This window comes from Echinops telfairi, unplaced genomic scaffold (genome assembly GCF_000313985.2).
Source record: "Echinops telfairi isolate 266 unplaced genomic scaffold, ASM31398v2 ScPeMD7_31;HRSCAF=116, whole genome shotgun sequence".
In the NCBI taxonomy this organism is placed as follows: Eukaryota; Metazoa; Chordata; class Mammalia; order Afrosoricida; family Tenrecidae; genus Echinops; species Echinops telfairi.
The window spans coordinates 36,267,708-36,287,645 of NW_022103928.1; the positions used below are offsets into that span (position 1 = coordinate 36,267,708).

Consider the following 19,938-nt stretch of genomic DNA (forward strand, 5'->3'; position numbering starts at 1 on the left):
GAAATTTAGGAACTAGAGGATCCCTAAATGTTACATAGCTCATTCTACTGCGTTAGGTGAAGGTCTCAAGAACCACGTGTTCATGGAAACGAGGGGGAGGAAGCATTTACTAGAGGAATGATGTGTGATTCGTTGGTGCTGTACTACACCTTGGTTGAATCATCCCTTCCTTATCCCACTTCTGTGGGGGGATATCCGATTGTCTGCAGATGGGCTTTGGGGCTCCACTCCAACCCCCCTCTATCACATCGATATAGTTGTTTTGGATCTTTTGATACCTGTTGCCTGATCACACAGGCTGGTGTGTTTCTTCCATGTGGGCTTATTTGCTTCCCTGCTAGATGGTTGCTTGTTTAACTTCAAGCCTTTAAGACCCCGGATGCTCTATCTTTTGATAGCTGGGCCTCGTCTGCTCTCTTCATATTTGCTTAGGCACCATTTTACCTTCAGTGATCATGTCAGGAAGGCGAGTATCAAAGAGTACCAGGTGATCAGAACAAAGTGTACCTGTGTTAAGGGAGCCTTGAGTAGAGGCCCAAAGTCCATCTGCTATCTTAATACTTATCATATAGATATATGTACATTGGCCTCTATCCCTTTATTTATAAATTAATATATTTACATATATATATACATGCCTATAGCTACACCTCTGTAAATAGCTTTTGCCTCCTATTTCTTCCCTCTATTTCCTTTCACCTTCCTCCTATCCCACTATCATACTCACTCTCCATTCAGTCTTTCCTCTCAGATACATTGCTCTTGATCAAGCCCCACCTGGCATTATACATCCTCCTCACCATCAATTTTAGATCTCTTGTCCCTGTATCTCTGAGTTTGTTGGCTCCCCACTCCCTCTCCTCCCCACCCCACCCCCCACACACACCCCCTGAACCATAGTTTTCTCCTGGGGATTGTTCGTCCTACCTATCTTATGTAGATAGACAAAAGAAAGAAAAACAAAAACATGACCCAGTTATAACTTACAAAACTGGCTAGACCGGAGAACACACATTGGAACAGATAAAAGCTCTGGCCATAGGGAATTCAGGACAGATAAATCCTTCAGGAACAGTAATGGGAGTAGCAAGATTATGAGGGTAGGAGAGTGGTCAGGGAGGGGGAAGGGTGAGAAAAGAGGAACCCATCACAAGATTGGAAATATAGCCCCCACCCCCACCCCATGAAGGGGACAAATAACAGAAATGTGGGTGACATTTCCAACAAAGGGAGACAAAGGACAGTGTAAGATATGAAACAACAATAACAATATATGTTGATCAGGGATACAGGAAGAGGGGAGAGGAGGGAGGGGAAAAAAGAGCAGCTTGTATCAAGGGCTCAAGAAGAAAATGTCTTGGAAATGATGATGGCGACACATGTACAAATATGCTTGATACAATTGATGTATGGAATGTTATAAGAGCTGTAAGAGCCCCCAATAAAATGGGGAAAAAAACACCCACGTGTTCAAACTAGCAACCACCAAGTTTCAGTCACTCACCAGAGAAAGAACTTCTCCTTTGAAGTCCTTATTCAGTTTCAAGGAGAGTTTGATTTTGTTTTAATGTCCTTCTGTGTTCAATAGGTAACTCCAAAAGAAAAGAATACATCGTGTTCACTAATGAACCTTCAATCTCCTCTCACTGTGACTAACCTATGTTCTCATTGACTGCTTCTTTGATAAATGGATGAATGCCTAAGGTGTATGTTTAAAAAAAAAATCTAAGAATTGTAAATGTCTAGGCTCCTAACACACCTTCACACTTCTTAGACCCCCCCCTTACCCCATGCCCACCCCTAGGCTCCTAATAGCTGAGGTGGTGTAGTGGCTGCGTGTGGGGCTGCGATCCACAGGGGCAACAATTCAAACCCACCAGCAGCTCTGCAGTGCAGGAAAAAGCCAGAGCTTCCTGCTAGGTAAACAGCAACAGTCCCGGAAACCCACAGGGGGTCGGTATGAATCAGGTGGCAATGAGTTTCCTTTAAAGTGACATTTCCCCTTTATAAAGCCCCTCCCCTTGAATATGAAATGCAGAAATGTAGGATTTTTTAAAAATAACATAACCACATTGCTTCTTGCCAAGTTATTTAAGTTTGGAATTCTAAGTGCACCTCTTGGTCTGGGGACAATTTTTAAATACTCAGAAATTGGAAGAACTGCTGTTTGCTGCCACCTTGTGGCCAAATTATAATTTGCATGACCTTGTACAAGGTGTTTCCAACTCACAGCGTCCCTGCCACATAGGGCTTCCAAGATAGCAATCTTTATGGGAGCAGACAGCCTCTTCTTCCCTGCAGTAGTCACTGGGTTTGAACCGCCAACCTTGTGATTAGCAGCCCATCACCTAAACCACAGCTGCACCAGGGCTCCTTTTGTTTACTACTTTGTTTTTTCTATAGATAGATCTCAAACTCATTGCCATCAAGTTGATTTCGACCCATGGCAAAGCAAGTTAATATAGAGATTAATAGATCTCACAAGAGTTCTTCTTAAGGGCGGAATCATCTAGGCATTTGGAACACTCATTAACACACCACTCAGTGTTGGAGCCCTGGTGGCACTGTGGGTTAGGTGTTGGGCTGCTGACCACAGGTTCAGCCATTCAAACCCACCAAACACTCTGAGCAGGTTGTCTGTTCCTGTGGACATTTTCCGTCTCCAAAAGCCTGTATTAAGTTGTCATGCGGAATGGCTTTTGCGTAAGAAAGATGAGGCTCTGGGGATACTTTATACACGCAAACCCAGACAACAACCAATTCATGGCATTTCTTGAACCCAACAGTGGACTGAAGTAGTGGGCAACCAAGTGTCCCGAACTCTCAACAAAGACATCTGCAAGGAGAGATGAGACTGTCACTGGCTGAGCTGGGGTGATACAACCAGTGAAGGTTGTTCCCCACGTGTGTGGCCCCTGGTAAGAGAAGCTGAAGTCTTGGGGCAGACACATACAGAGAGCTCCACTTTCTTACAGACCTTTCCCCTCAAACCCACCAGGAACTCTCAGAAAACAATGGCAAGAGTCCTGAAAAAAAGTGCAGATCCAGGAAGGAGAGAGCCAGAGCCCCTGTGGGACCTGCGTGATGCTGTGCTGGGCGGCAGCCCTCCTCTAGCAAGCAAGAGCCGAATCTGTTGGCGAATGGTAAGCACTCTGCCACCCTGGAGCGTTGATTAGAACCCCGTATAGCTGAGGGGGAAGCATTTCAGATGGAGCAGGGTAGGGGCACTAAGGAGGCTACACCCCTGGGACCCAAACCTGGAGCCTGCCAAAGCCTGGGGCTTACTTTGAACTACAGGGAATATCCATCACCCTGCCCCAGCCCCCCTTCCCCAGCCCCTGCAACAACAGGGCAAGCTTGAAGTAGCAAATACATAGAATGGGACAGACCCCATTTGAGGTTCGGTGCTAAAGGTAGGCCTCAAGGTGAGGATGGAATGAACATTGAGAAAGAAAAACCCCCATCCCCAAAGCCACGGTACTGCTCCTCACTGGGAATATCCAAGCTCAGATGAGCCGGGGAAACATTTGTCATGGGGAAGCGCTCAATGGGTCATCAGATGAGGGCCAAAATAGGTGGTCTCCCAGATACCCTGTAGTTTTAAGATTCTCCAGTTCTAAGGTGGAACATTCTAGGAGCTGAATAAACAGAAGCTATTGTGGAACCCAACAAACCTGTTTGTCTTTTCTTCCTCGGAGTCATGTGTCTGTAAGAAGCTGGGCTATACGGAACATTCTAGGAGAGGGCGGAAAACAGATAGATCTCATCTCCAGAATGCTTCTCTCTCTGTGTGCCTATGACCAATGCGTCAGCATACTCCAGAGAATGCATTTACGGTACTGTTCTTTATATAAAGACTGTTTAATACCAAGGCATAATGCAAAATGTGTGCTAGTATGCCTATATGGGAGACACTTAATGCCAAAAGGAAATGCCAGATGAATTTTAATAAAGTGCTGTTGGCAGAAGTCATTTCAACTCAGTAATTCCTTTTAATTTACATGCACATTTATAAACAAATTTTGTGTGTGATTAAGAAAATACTCTAAAACATTCACTGCCATTGAGTGAATTCTGCCTCATAGCGACCCTATAGGACAAGGTAGAACTGCCCATGTGAGTTTCCCAGACTGCAATTCTTTATGGATCAGAAAGCCCCGTCTTTCTCCCATGCCAATGCCTGGTGATGTCAAACTGCTGGCCTTCCATTTAGCAGCCTCACGTGTAACTACTCTACCACCAAGGCTGAAAAAATAATCTACTAAAAGACATTTTCATGGTGGGCTGTTTAAAATCTAATAATAAATGTGACAATAATTTGAATATTTAAATGTTAAAATGTTTAATAAAAATAACTAGAAATTATCTCCGAAAACAGTATATTGGAACATGGCTTTAACTTTGATTTCCTTTGAAGTTGTTTATACCAAAATGTTCATTTGCTTCTGTTGAAAAATACTGGTTTATTTCATGGGAATACTGAAGTAAACATTCTTGTAAAATAAATTATATACAGAAAATGTATGTACGTATATATTCTATATACATAAATATACATGCCACACAGGTGTTAAATTATCCACCTTGTAATTTTATCTTTAAAATTTGTGTCATTGCATAAACATTCTCTCTTATACATTTGATCTCTTGTGATAAAGCAGTTTCCTCTTTCTATAGGGCTTCCTGTAAAAGCAAACGGAGCTGCTTCTGCTCGTCGTTCACTGGAGAGGCCCACTTCTTCTTCAAGTACTGGATGTCAATGTCGCCAGAGGCCCTGGCCAGCACTAGCACAAGGAAACTGCTAGTGGTCTTTTCCGGTTCACCCATCATGGTCATTGTTACCAGCCTAGAAACAAGAGAAGTCAGGTAAGTGGTCATACATGAGATTTAGTTTTTTATTTTCTTCTTTTTGGGGGACTCCCTAAGTATCTAGCTTCCAAGTGAGGCGTGAAATGGAAGACAAATTCCACAATGATCTAATAACAGTCTAAGTGAAAAGGTGGACCAGAAGTAAGTATATAAAACACTATAGGATTGTTTTTAGAACACAGCTCACAATTCAGAGGTTTGGTGAGTCTGTGACGGTGATTGTAGGGATGAGTAGCCTTAAGACGACCCTGATAGAATCTGGTGTCATTTTCCTGTAGACAGTAGGACAGCCATCTCCTCTGTCTCGCATCTCCCCGTTCAAGAGTAGATAGCATTTCAGGGGCAAATTTCCTTGGGAATGCTGGGAGAGCTCAACATTCAGGCAGTTCCTCCCCCGTACCTGTATCCACAGGCTTGCACATCTTGCTCTTCAGCAGTTCGTCTTTGAACTCCCTACTTGGTGATCTCATCTACACCCGTGTCTCCAGTCAAATCTGTCTCCAATCTAGGATTCGTTCCAGACCCAGTCAACTTTTCCATTCAGGCATAGCACAGACACGCCAAGATGTACTCTTCCAGAAGCAACAAAGCCCACATGGAAGAAGCACATCAGCCTGTGTGATCACGAGGTGTCGAAGGGATCAGGTATCAGGTGCCAAAGAACAAAAAAATCTAATCATTGTGAATGAGGGGGGAGTGCAGATTGGGGACCTAAGACTCATCTGTAGGCAACTGGACATCCCCTTACAGAAGGGTTGTGGGGAGGAGATGAGTCAGTCAGGGTGCAGTGTAGCAACAATGAAACATACAACTTTCCTCTAGTTCTTAAATGCTCCCCCCCACCCCCACTATCATGATCCCAGTTTTACCTTACAAATCTGGCTAGACCAGAGGATGTACATTGGTACAGCTAGGAACTGGAAATACAGGGAATCCAGAACAGATAATCCCTTCAGAACCAGTGCTGAGAGTGGCAATACCAGGAGGGTAGAAGGAGGGTGGGGTAGAAAGGGAGAACCGATTACAAGGATCTACATATAACCTCCTCCCTGGAGAATGGACAACAGAAAAGTGGGTGGAGAGAGACATCAGACAGTGTAAGATAGGACAAAATAATAATTTATAAATTATCAAGGGTTCATGAGGGAGGGAGGAGAAAAATGAGGCACTGATACCAAGGGCTCAAGCAGAAAGCAAATGATGATGGCAACAAATCTACAAATGTGCTTGACACAGTGGGTGTATGTATGGATTGTGATAAGAGTTGCTTGAGCCTCCAATGAAATGATTTAGAAAAAAAAAACTTACTCTTCACCTGCAAACACTCTCCTGTATCTTCTGGGTGAATGGCAATCCCACCATCCACACAAGTGCCTTCGAAAAACCTGGAGGTGACCCTGGAGACCTCTGTGTATCTTACTCCTGCACTCTTGCACGGGTCCAGGCTAGTCGATTCTACTTCCTACTCTCTCTCCTCCAACACCACTATGACCACAGCTCAGACTCTCATCTTTCCTCTCTGATAACTACAGCGGTTTCTTGTCAGTCTATTTCTCTCCAAACTTATCTTCTTCATATTGCTAACACCAAGACTTTAAAAAATAAATACCCAATTTTCACCTCACCTCTATTTAAAACTCTTAAATGCATCCTAACACCAATAGGAATATAGTGTTGGTGAAGAATATTGAAAGTACAGGGGACCACTAGAGGATAAAAGAATCAGTTTTAGAAGAATAGCCAGATTGCTGCTTAGAAGCAAAGGCGGTGAGACTTGGTTTCACAAACTGTGGACCTGTGATCAAGAGGGGCCACTCCTTGGAGAAGGACATCATGCTGGGTGGTAAAGTAACCATCAGCAAAAATGAGGAGGCCCCGCAACATGATGGTCTGACACGGTGGCTCCCACCATAGGCTCAAACATAACAGTGTTGAGGTGGAGGAGTATCGCTCTATTGTATACACGGTCACTGTGCATCGGAACTGACACAACAGCACCCATCCCTAGAAGCCTTCCATGACCTCGTGCCGATTCCTATTTTGCGTCAGGCCTCCCGCAGCATCCTGGAACTAGCTCTGTCATAGTACTAATGATGCTTTTAATTGTAATTATTAACAGTTATTAACAAAAGGGGAGCAGAAATGTGCAACTGGCCTATGTGACCAGTGCAATGCCCACCGCTTTAGTTTTATTTTTTTAGGATTTGTCTAATTCTATAACGACTAGAGAAAGCTGGTGTCAGGCTTTGAGCAGGGACTTGCTGGCCTTCAATGGGATGGAAAACTCAGAGCAGGATGAAGTAGTGAGCATCCTCTAGGACACTACAGTGAGAGAGCCCACAGTCCCGAGCGGCAGTCACCTGTGCCCACAAGAACCTGGTTGCCATGGTTAATTTTCAGACCGACTAACATTCCACAATTCTAAGATCTGTGCCTACAACCCAAATGCCCTCACCCAACCCCAACACCCAAGTGACAAGAAAAACGGAATATGAAAAAAAAAGTAAAGACCCTAAAATTAATAGCAAAGCTTATTTTTAAAAAGACTCTAAGAGTTTGGCACTTTGAGTTAGGAAAGAACACCTTGAGAGGGGCCGTGGGGAAGCACGGGCCTGGGCAGAAGTGACAGGATGCCTCAACAGGCTACCACAGCCATGTCCAGACGGCGCCAAGCCAAAGGTGCTCCAAAATTGGCTGGCAGACACCTACCAATGAGTTGCAGGTTGGGCCAAAGCTGCACCTGGGAAACAGATCTGTTCTGAGAAAGCAGGGCATTTTAGCTAAACAAGCCTCCACTGAAGCAGTTCGTTTCAATAAATATTTACTCTCCACTTTATCTGTGGGCCACTTGCTATAAAGAACTTAGTGGGAGAGGGAAGTGTGAGAAGCCACGCCATGAAAAATGTAAAGTCATCAGAATTGTCACCAACGTCTTAATATGTTAACACGGCTGCCCCACGGCTGGCGGAAAAACATAAGCAAGTTGAACGGCTACAAACTTGGAAGCATCGTGAGCGGGTGATAAACGTGAATGGTGCTCCTGCCATCTGGCCTCTGAGGCCGAGCCTGGTGGACAGGTAGATGAGCATGCTTCACTGAGAAAGCAAGCCTAGAATCAACATGACTTTAAACTATATGCATTAACCCTCCGTGAGGGGAATTTTTAAACAAGGCCTTCGTGTTTGTATACTGGGCAAAGTTAAAGAAGCCAGAAAACAAAACCAAAATAGTGGGTTCAATCTTCTATTTCTACATTAACCAACAACTCCAAGTTTGGCCGTAAAGGAGCTGTAGGAATGCGGGAACCCATTCACCCTCCAAGCATCCCTCGCTCTCGCCTGCTTCAAGACCACTTGGAAACAGGCTCTGCATGAGCTTTAATCTGAATTCAAAAAGTTGTGCATCCTTCCTGGAATCTATATTTGATGCTTTGCTTTAAAATTTTACCATTTTCTTTGTGTTCTGTTTTTCATTACACTTAGAGAAAAACAATTTGGCACTTTCTGTATGGCATCAGCAAGCATAGGCCTCAAGACTGAACTCAGGGTGTCTACGGGAAAGCACAGCATGATCAGATTATGTTTTCTTATCCCTGAGCCATGGGAGCTTCTTCCCACTCTGGAAACCACAGGACAGCTGTCTACTCCTTCCGGCAAGGTCCTGAGATATTAACATCCCATGAACGAATGTCCCACTCACGGAGCCAGAGCATTTGTGGGCAGGTAGGACAACTCCCTCCTCTCTCAGCTGGCAGAAGACTCAGGTTCATGGTCAGAGAGTTTGGTTATAGTTCTCAACACACGTTTTCTTTTATGGAAAATGATAGCAATAAGATTGAAGTTAAACTGTTTAAGGGTAGGACCTAACTATTCTGTATTATGATCCAGTAAGCCTGATAAAAATGTAACACTGGGCATTTCATGTCCCCGTTTAAGGTCCTCCAACTGATAGCTCCTTATCTGACTCAAGGATAAAATCTCTTCCTTCCAATTGCCAGTGGGCCCTAGACACCTTGCCTCATCTTTTCCTCATCCAATGCTACACATACTGCAGCCACTGGATCCACAGGGGCACAGTTCCACTTCTCTTGACTGGGTTGAAGATCCTCACATGGCTTGATCCCCCATCTCCATCAGAGGTTCCCCCAAACACCACCTTCTCACATCACACCCCTCCTTTGGCTGCCCTATTTAAAATGCCAACTACTGTGCTTCTCACTCTCCTTGACCCCACACCTCTCTATTTCATTTCCCCTAGGAAACACATTTTAATATGTCTATGAATTCCTTATTTATTTCCCATCTTACCTCATTAGAAGTAAATGTAATTAAGAAAGGAAATAGCTGTTTTTCCTTCACTGTAACTCTAAAACCTAGAGCTATACCAGGCAGATAGTAAGTGCTCAATAAATACTTGCTTGATTATAACTGACTCACAAATAAACTTTTTAGAATAATAAACTGTATTGCAGTATATGTCCACATATCAATCACACTCTGGATTTGATGTGTTTTAAAAATAATTTTTAAAATGTAAGTAGTTGAACTAAATAATTGCAGTTCTATTTTTCCTCAGACATTATTTTTTCCCTAACATGCTATCAAACATTGTTTCAAATCTTTTTCAATTATTTTATAAATATTTTGCATCCAACTAAATCAAATAGCAAAGAACAAATCATTTTAAAGTAATATATAGGACAAAGTGTGTCTTAAATTTAATGAATTTTATCCAAAACTAAACTCACGGCCATCCAGTCACTGCTGACTCACAGCGCCCCTCTGTGTGTTTCTGGGACCCTCACTGTTGACAGAAGTGGGAAGCCCACTGTGTTTCACACTGCCGGCCTTAGAGCTCACGGCCCAACCCACACCCATTGCACCGCCAGGGCTCCTGCAAAAACCACGAGGGCTCTGTAATGCTTGAGGCGGGAGCTGTTGAAGAGGTTGAAGCACAGGAATGATTCAGACCCGAACTCGCGCCCTCCCGTTGATTCCGACTCACAGCAACCCCATCCGACAGGGGAGAGCTGCCCCGTGGGTTCCAGACACTCCAGCTCTCTGCGGAAGGAGAAAGCCTCGTCTCTCCCCACCAGAGCAGCTGGTGGTTCCCAACTGCATACCTTGTAGTTAGCAGTCCAATGCGTAACCACTATACCCCTGGGCTCCTCAAAGGAATGACACTAATGTGAACTATGTAAATTATTAACTCCCATATGCTATTTCTTTTTGAATCAGAAGAAATGTTTTTATATCACTATGGCATATGTTGAGGCTATGAAGTTGCAAATGAGCATACTTAAGGTGTCACAAAAAGTCACTTCTTCGATGCTAATAATGAGAAAATATGTATTATGGCATAACTGTTTTTTTGGCATAACTTTTATAATATAATAAATTACTTGGGCTAAGTATAAATAACTTAAATAGCCATATTCTTAAATGTTCACTGAAACCTATGTTAATTTTCACTTATATTTTGCTTTTTATTGTTTGAATATGATTCCAAGGGCACTCATTTTCTGCTTTAGCTAGATTAGAAAAAAAATAGTCTGGGATAATAAAAATTAATATTAAATCACCTCAATTTCAAATCACTCTTTAAAACAATCTCCATTACTATATGAAGAGATAAGAGGTATCTGGCCTCATTCCTGCAAGCACAGCTTTCCGGTGGCCTTTGAACTGGCCAAGAACACCGGGGGTCTGGCCAAAGGAACAGCTGGACTCTCATTTCCCTAATTGAAACGGTGGCAGAGAGTGGCTTTGCTGAGGAAGAATTGACTGTCAGAAAGTACTTGGTTGAAATCAGGCCAACAGAAAAATGAGAATAAACAAAACTCCGTGCCTCCTTCCCGAGGTCTTAGGATGGAAACAAGAAGTGATGGCATCTCTCTAGAGGGCTGCAAACTCCGAATCGCCCTGGTGAAGGAAGAAAATGCTGGGCAGCTCAGCTCCACAAAGACGACATGGTTCTGGCCCAGAGTCACGTCCGGCCCGGTCCTGGCATCAGTGCTATTTAAAGCCGACAGTTGCATCTGTGGCTTGTCAGAGTGCTGTAGCAGCGAGCCCCGGAAAACAATCAACTTGGGGTTTGCTGCGCTCGTGGAACCCACGCAAACCTACAGCCCTCTCTACAGCAGGCTCGGAATCCTTTCGCAAAAGAACCTTGGGGTTCATATGCGGCAGGACCCCGTTTTTTACTCTATTTGTCCCCCAACACCACCCGCTTCCAAAAAGAGTCCTGGGCTTCCTTAGTGAACACTTTTCCTTGAAGACGTATTCCTGCAATGTGCCTGGAGCAGAGAGCCCCATCTCCTACTGCTTTTTAACATCATTCGCTGCTGTTATTTTTTTCTGCCTAATCAAGCTTGCTCCCACAGCTCACCTCTAGCAAAACTGTATCTTGCCTATAAAGGGCATTGCGGCACAAAATCTTTTGGTAACCTTTCAAACGAAAGATGAAAGGAACTTTAATCTTAACAGTATGGGCAGTCCTGTCATTTATGAACAATAGCTGTTCCTGTGTCTTTAAGAGTGTTTGGGTAAGTCACCTGGTTGTTAGCCAGCCTCACTTTGGTGCAAGAAAAAGGAGTCCTGGTGGTGTAGCGGGCTAGGCATTGGGCTGCTCGCCACAAGGTCAGCAGTTTGAACCTACCAGCTGCTCCGTGGGAGAAAGATGAGTGAGGCTTTCTGCTGACATCAAGATTCAGCGCCTTCGAAACCCGAAGGGGCAGTCCTACCCTGTCCTGTAAGGCGCTATGAGTCAGAGTCAACCTGATGGCAGTGGGTTTAGGTGAAGAAAAGGTTCAACGGCCTTTTAATCATTTAAAGACTGTCCACACAGCAAGTGGAGGCGAATGTGGTGACTCAACTGAAGTGTTGGTTCGGTCAGTTCGATTTGAGGGCAAAGGTACCTACTATTAAAGGGCCAGTAGGAGTAATATAGCTTTTAAACTTGTTCATTGACTGGCATCCAAGAATGAATGATTTTCCTTCCAGTAGTACAAAGTCCAAGGGGAGAGAGCAACAAATATGATAGCTAAAATAATTAAAAGGGGGAACCGATAGCAATGATGGATGCATAACCACCGCCGCCACCACCCCTGAGGGGGACGAATAACAAAAACATGGGTGAAGGTATACAGTGGATGGTATAAGATAAGAACAAATATATACATATACATATATATATAATTTATCAAGGGTTCATGAGGGTGGGAAGGTAGAGGAGGGAAGGAGGGAGGGAACAAAGAGGAGCTGATAATAAGGGCTCAAGTGAGAGATAATGTTTTGAAAATGACGATGGCAACATATGTACAAGTTTGCTTGATACAATTGATTTATAGATTGTTATAATATCAATAAGAACCCCTCAAAAAATTCTTTTTTAAAGGTGTAATAATTTAAAGCTAAAAAAAGGAAATCCTAAAGGTAAGAAATGTACATAAAAATACATTTGGCTTCCAATCAAATGATTTAAAAAAAATTTTTTTAATGACAAAATTAGTGCAAAAGGATCCCTAAATAGTTTTATATATTATGACAGTAGCACTCTAACACTGACACACATTATAAAGTTTATTATGCACAGGTCACTCCCTGAATGTCTACGTCCACTTGTTTCTAATAGTCCTGCTAGATGCCTTTCCCTTTCAGGTAGACTTAAGTTAAATATCTTTATCCAATTTGAAATTCTGGTATTTATTATTCAAATTATTGGGGAGACAATACATCATCATAAATCATAGAAGCAGATTCTTGAACAACCCCTCCCCCAGCTCACCCCAGCCCCCCAAGTGATAGTTGCTGGCTGGAAACAAAATGCAAGCAGTCATTTAGACTCCAATTTAATACAGTTGAACAATTTTATCTACAACTTAAAGAAGAAAAGACCATCGAAAATGTTTCTGCAAAACATCACCCACAACAGGCGATTATGAGTTTCATCAGACTTACTTGTCTGGAGAGATGGGCTGTCTGGCTACAGGCCCCAGATCACTTTCCAGTAGGTCCCAAATATAAATGCTGGATGTGTCATCCTGGACCAAAAACACCGCGGGTCTTGTGACTGACCACTGTAAGCCGCAAACCGCGTGGCCATTGGTGCTGTTACTCCACTGCATCAGTGGATACTCAGAAGTCAGCTGATGTAATCTGATGCTGCCATCTGAACAGCCAGCCTACACCACCCAGGGGGGGGCAGAGAGAAAGAACAATTGTTGGCCATTAGTACCCTTTCTTCTTTTTTATTTTTATTGAACCTTGATCATAAAAGCCAGGAAGATATATATATATATAACTACTGTTCTCTAGTTTGTACAGAAAAAGCATTTGTTTTATCTTTGGTTTTGAAAACATAAAATTATGCCATTAAATCTGTCCTCACAAATTAGGTCTCTGCTGCTCATGTGCCTTGTACTGTCTATGCCTCCCTGAAAAGCTTCATCATCGATTCAGATATTACATGAAGATTCATTTAAGCAAAGTTGATTGTCACTCAGTTAAAACTGAGCCCATGAAAAGAAACTGGCTTCTAAAAAAAAATGTCACAAATTCTACTAATATGCTAAATAGTGCCCTTAGGTTAACATTTCCATAAAGCTAAACTTACTTAGCTCACTGTACACAAATATTGAAGCTCAGATAGTGAGTGGTGAGTTTATGTTAATGAGGGAAGAACTTCAAAATGAAAGTGTGAATGAATGTACATCTCAAAGAATATAGTAAATGCACTGAATTGTACAGGTAAACATTGTTGAATTGGTGTATATTCTGCTGTGTATATCCGTAACAAGAACAAAAAAATTATTGAAAAATTCAGAAATAAAAGCACAGTTCCTTTCTGTTCAATAGTTATTCTTTCATTCATTCCAAAAACAGGGGGTAGGGGGGAGAAAATTACCAAGAATAGAAGAAAATCCTAAAATGAAACACAAAGCACAAATTTTTAGACTGCATCACAAATGAATAAATGTACCATGCTGATGAGAGAAAGGGGGGCGAGAATCAATCCGAGTAGTTTGTTAACATAATACTTGAACGATTTATCTTCAGACTAAAAAAATATATAAAACTCTAAATATTACACTCTGCTTAGTAGGTATTTCAGAGTTGAATAAAATAAGTAAATCCTGTGTGGATAATGGGCACCATGTTTCCCACTGTCTGAAGGCAGTTACACACAGAAAAGGGAACAGAGAGAATGAGCCCTGTGGTGTTAGACTAGAATTCTGGATATTCAAAATAGAGATATCGATGAACATGGGTATAGATATATCGTATAGGACCATTTGAAGCACTGTACACTGAGAGGGCCACAAAAGAAATGACATCTCAGTTTAAAGGAGCTCATCTTACTGCGTAGATCCTGGTTTCTAATTATTTTTCTCCACTAACAGGGACCAATTATGGGGCTGGATCAGGACTCAGCTGTATTTCCTCCCATTGTGCATGGAAGGGCTGGGGTGTTTACAGCAGCTAACAACCACAAAAGTTTGAGGAGTAAGTTCCCACAAGATACTTATTAATTATGGAGGGAATAACTGTTACTCTATAGTGGAGAACCTCAGCAGGCATCATCACCTTTACCTGTGATCTGAATAAACAGCATCAGTAATGGAGCAAACCAAACCTGTGTGCCTCATCATCTGATAGAATATAACATCATATCTGAGGTAGTCTAGCTCAGTATGTATATATATCCCAAATGTAATCATGAGGAGACATCAAGCAAACCCACATAAACAAATATTCTACAAAATAACCAACCTCTGGCCTGTGCTCTTAAAAAATGCCAAGGTGAGCCCCCTCCCAGGGGGATGGACAACAGATAAGTGGGTGAAAGGAGACATCGGTCAGTGTAAGATATAAAAAAATAATAGTAATTTATAAATGATCAAGGGTTCATGAGGGGAGGGAGGGGGAAAAACAAGAAGTTGATACCAAGGACTCAAGTAGAAAGAAAATGTTTTGAAAATGATGATGGCAACAAATGTACAAATGTGCTTGACACAATGGGTAGATGTATGGATTGTGATAAGAACTGTAAGAGCCCCCAATAAAATGATTTGTTAAAAAAAAAATGTTAAGGCCATGAATGACTGAGGAACTTCTCAAAGTAAAGGCAACATAACTGAGTGAAACTCATAACCTGGGACCCTATTTTGCTTATTAAGGACTCATCATGATAGCTAAATAAGATCTATACCCAGATAACAGATTTGCACCAATGGTAATCTCCTGATTGTGATAACTATACTATAACTATATAAAAGAAAGTTCTTATTTCTAGGAAACAAACACTAAATTATTTAGGGATAGAGGATCATGCTTGCAACTTCTTCTCAAACAGTCAAAAACATATATGCCTATATACAGGCCTATGTATAGAGACAGAAAGAGAAAAAGGCTGAAGCAAATTTGATGAATGCACAATGTGTGGAGAACCCAGATGAAGAGAATATAGGAATTCTTTGTACTGTTCTTTTCTGTCAGCCTGAAATTATTGCAAAGTAAAAAAGTTCAAGAAGACTCACTTTAATAACCCTGTAAAATGATTTGTATTGATTCTGAAGATATTACTTGAAGAACTCTAAGGACTAAAGTCTTAAAAACCAAGCCTTCTAACATCCATGATTTATGTCGTCACTCTTGTAGGATCGTAACGGTCCTATCTACAGACAGAATGGCCATACTGACTCAGTGAAGCGTTTCGGTGAAAGGAACCGAAATAGATGTCCTCGCGCATTGGTGCTGCTTCTTTTGCAAGGGCATTTAAACAGCCGAGGGGGACCTTTCCCCAAGCTGGCCCTGGAGGACACCACAGTGTCACCCCCGATCCTCGAGCGGCTTCTGCCCAGCCACAGCTTCTTGGGGGGCATCCTTGCTATTCTGGAATGCAAAGGATAGTTCTAAACTCTGGGGCCATGCATGTACGTCTTTGGGGGGAAACACCTTTGTTCTTTCACAGCACCTTTCACAAAACACAATGTTTACTTATCATTTTCATGTCCTCATCACAGTGGCCTGGTCTGGACCAGTGCTGTCCAGTAGAAATAGCATGTGAACCAAAAATCCGAATTGACCTATGTCATTTAAAGGTTTTGAGTAGCCACATTAAAAGAGAAAAGAGAAGCAAATGAAAGTAATTTTAATAGTATATTTACTTCACCCAAATATATCTAAATCTTATCTTTTCAATGATCAATTACAATGGAGATATTTACATTATCTCATTAAGGAGAATTCTTCAAGATTCATTGTGCATTTTATACTTAACAGTCATCTCAATTGAAACCAACCATATCAGTAGTCAATGGCATGTAGATTGAGGTTACTATACTGAGCAGCTCACCTTTATATTTGGGGAATATTAACATACAAATGCATAAAACACTGCCTCTGCTCTCAGGAATCATATAGTCCTTGGGGATGGAAGCACTGGTGGAGAAGCAATTCCGCACTTGGCTGTGAACCAATAGGTCAGCAGTTTGAACCAGCAGCAGCTCCGTGGGAGACCAATGAGGGAGTCTGCTTCTGTGAAGACTTACAGCCTCAAATATCCTATGAGTAGTTCTACTTTGTCCTACAGGGTCACTAAGAATTGGAGTTGACTCTGGTTTTGAGGTTTTAAGTGCTACAGTGACTAAAATGTCATAGGAGCAGAAAATGAAAAACATTCTCAGTCTGAAATTTAAGGAAATTTGTAAAAAGGTGACAAGTGAGTTGTAACATGATGCCTTGATCCTGTTCTCTTAGTAGCTTTATATACAATCACGTGTGAAATTTTAAAATATTTTGCCTTCTTGCTTCTCTCACCCCAACAGACAAACGGACCTAGGAACCTCCTCTAAAAGACTTCCTTGCATCACATCAACGCAGATTCATAAGTGACCCTAGTGGGCAGAAGAGAACTGCTTCATAAGGTTTCTGAAGGGTGAGACTTCGTCTCACGTGCTTTGGACATGTTATCAAGAAAGAGCAATCCCTCGTAGAAGACATGGTAAAGTAAAGGGATAGCAAAAACGAGGAAGACCCTCAACAAGATGAGCTGACACAGTAGGTGAAACAACGGGTTCAAACACAACAACTGTGAAAATGGTGCAGGGCTGGGCAGTATCTCCTGCTGTTGTATGTATGGTTGCTATGGGTTGCAATTGACTTACTAGCACCTAACAACAACAATAGTAGGTCTTTATAAGACCAGACTTTCTCCCATAGTAGAGCTGGTAGGTTCAAACCACTAACGCATGGGTTAGCAGTCCAAAGCTTAACCACTGTGTCACTATGCCTCCTTCATTTAAGAAAGGCCCTCCAAAAATTTATACTCTGGTCATATACTATATCTATCTACAGAGAGCACACTTGGGTTACTGGATGAGTATTCCTGTTTCATATCACAAACCAGTGAATTGTTAAATAACAAATTTCCTGCTTTAAAATCTACAGACTGGGAAAATATGACATTGATTTGGAGCGAACCAGACTGAAGACCTATCATGGAAGGTAGATGGTAATGGAGACACCCCGAAGAGAGATGTTCCTTGAGACATCTCTATCTTGGCGAGGAGCTGGGGAGATCTGATGTGCCCAATAGTCTTTCTAGAAGGTCTCTCCAGGTTAAAGTTTTTGCTCATTGATTTGTATTATGTTCTATTTAATAATAAGAGAACACAAGGCAATAATTACTCAATAAGTAAATGTTTGGCTACATCACAAGTTTTAATAGTTGGTACTCTTTTGTTGGGAGCCCTGGTGACACAGTGGGTTAAATATTGGGCTGCAAACCAGAAGGTCAGTGGCTCAAACCCACCAGCTGCTCCGTGGGAGAAAGATGAGGCCATTTGTTTCCATAAAGATTGCTAGTCTTAGAGATCATAAGGTGTGAGTCTATCAGTTCTACAGTCTTCTGTGAGTTGGAAATGACTCAATAGTAGTATGTTTGGGGTTTTTTAATGTTATTCTATTCTGTTGATTTCTAAGTAGTTTATAATTATACAGAGTATTAGTTCAGAAAAGTAAATATCTATGTAGCTATATATATATATTCAAATTTAAATGCATTTCATTTTTAGACAACCTACAGGACATGGTTTTTTTGTACTTTTTTCCTTTAAATAAATCAAGGTCAAAAGTACATGAAGAGCTCAAGATGACATCAGATCCACTTGTCTCGCTCCTGGTGTCAGGAGGATGAACAGCAGCTGGTTAGGATGACAGGCCATGGCTCCGTGAGCTGCCCACTGTGTGAGCCCTTCTCCATCTCTAGGCCATCCTTAAAGAAGATCATATATGGGTCGCACTATCCTCACCAGGGTTCAGCAGAGCAACCATGCTCTCTGCACTCTTGTCTTCACCAATAAAGAATGGGTTGTTTTCAAAAGCCACAAGGCTGTGCTTGATTTGTTCTGCAGCCCCTGTCATGAAAGGTTTTCCTCTTTCTAGTTTCTGTTCTTTAAGGTTGCCTTTGATTGCGTCCAGGTAGTCTTTGATGTACTTCTTATAGACTTCTTGTGTGAAGCTGGTTTCCTGCACGTGACGGCTGACAACAATATCAACACTGGTGATTACTGTGCTTTCTGTTCCATCGCCATCAGGGCCTTCAGCTGAAGTATTGCCACCAATGAGCGAGTCATGCATATTCCCTTTGGTCCTACTCGCCATCTTCCCCTTCACGTCCAGGGACTGCCCCGGCACGATCTGCTGGATGAGGTTCCAGTAGATGATCAAGATGGCGGCTAGAGGGAGATGGTAGCAGCGTTAGCTTAGCAGAAGCCAGGAGCTCAGAGCGAGTGCAGTGTTGCTGAAGCAGTGCTTGGCCGGGATCGGGCAGAAAGGGCGCTATATATATATATTTTAACCTCTGAAATTAATTTCATGTTTCCATACTTTCAACCACTGAAGCAGTAAATGATCAATGTGTGGCCTGATACATGACCAATTCTTAGGCTTGTCAATCACTGCAAGTGTTATACTGCCCAAATAAAACAAATACCATTAAAAAGAATAATTGCTTAAAAAAATAGGCTTTCTTACCAGGAATATTGGTTCTCCAAACGGTGAAAAATCAAGCACATTAACTTTTACTGGTCTTAGACCATGTTGTTGGGGTTTGAAAAATTTAGGAGATACTCTGAAATCTTGTCTTGCTCCATGACTTATAAGACCCTAAGAAGAAGGCAGTCAACCGTGACTAAAGAAAATGATCAAATACAAGGCTGAGTAAAGCTACTACTGTTAAAATAATTTAAATTAGAACATAATAAAATCAAAGAGTAAGTTCATCTTTAATGAAGCTCTAGATCAGGCAATTCTACAACAGGAGAGGAATGAGTTAAAGAATGAAACTTTGCTCACCAAGTCTGTGCCAACAATAAAATGATTAGGGTCTGAAGGCAGAAACTTAACAGTCAGTGTTTGTGCGGTCGTCCCAAATGCATTTTCTTTATGAGAAAGACTGAAAAGAAATACAAATCTCTTATTAACCCATCATGTCAACGATACTCAGTGACCAAACTAAACACTTAGGAGTTAGGCAAGGCCAACAATCAGGCTTATCCCTATCAGTCATTCCTACTATCAGTCACTGGGTTATTTCCCTGGTAGCCCCTTCCTTCATGCTCTTCTTTCAATGCCCACTATTAATTGCCTAGATCCGATCCTTACAACAAAAGTCACTTAACTGGTCAGCCTGACTCAAGTGTCCTTTCTCTGATTTATATGTACACTGATGTCAATTCAATTATTCTAACTCACATAGAAGACATGTCAATCCTTGGTTTTAAATCTTTTAATAGCTCCCTTACATCTTCAAGATGATGTTTAAATGCTTCGGCACACAACAGTATTCTTTAAGGTCTGGCCACTAATGCATTCCCCATCTCTCTTGACACCACACCTACTGGCAGTTTCCTAGGTGCATCATGAATCTTCATACAAACTCAAGCCAGTTGCCATAGAGTCAAATCTGACTCCTGGTTTTCCCATGTGTGTCAGAATTGAACTGTGCTCCATTGGGTTTTCAGTAACTGATTTTTTTTTAAGTAGATCACCAGGCCTTTTTTCTGTG

The 19,938-nt window shown here is 41.9% G+C and overlaps 1 protein-coding gene across 3 annotated transcripts in view; it reads right to left on the reverse strand.

Moving 5' to 3' along the window:
• Window positions 1–4,317: 4,317 nt before the first annotated feature.
• The window catches only part of DYNC2I1 (dynein 2 intermediate chain 1), an 86,325-nt gene continuing 70,704 nt past the window's right edge, over window positions 4,318–19,938 (reverse strand). For 2 of the 3 annotated variants that reach the window (XM_045289857.1, XM_045289859.1), the window contains 4 exons: window positions 19,227–19,326; window positions 18,906–19,037; window positions 12,828–13,051; window positions 4,318–4,846 (listed from right to left, as the gene is read on the reverse strand). In XM_045289857.1, coding sequence (XP_045145792.1) covers window positions 4,672–4,846; window positions 12,828–13,051; window positions 18,906–19,037; window positions 19,227–19,326 — 631 coding nt within the window. In that variant the 3' untranslated portion in view covers window positions 4,318–4,671. Of the gene's footprint in view, window positions 4,847–12,827; window positions 13,052–18,509; window positions 18,608–18,905; window positions 19,038–19,226; window positions 19,327–19,938 lie in introns of those variants that run through there. The other variant, XM_045289858.1, reaches the window with a different exon arrangement.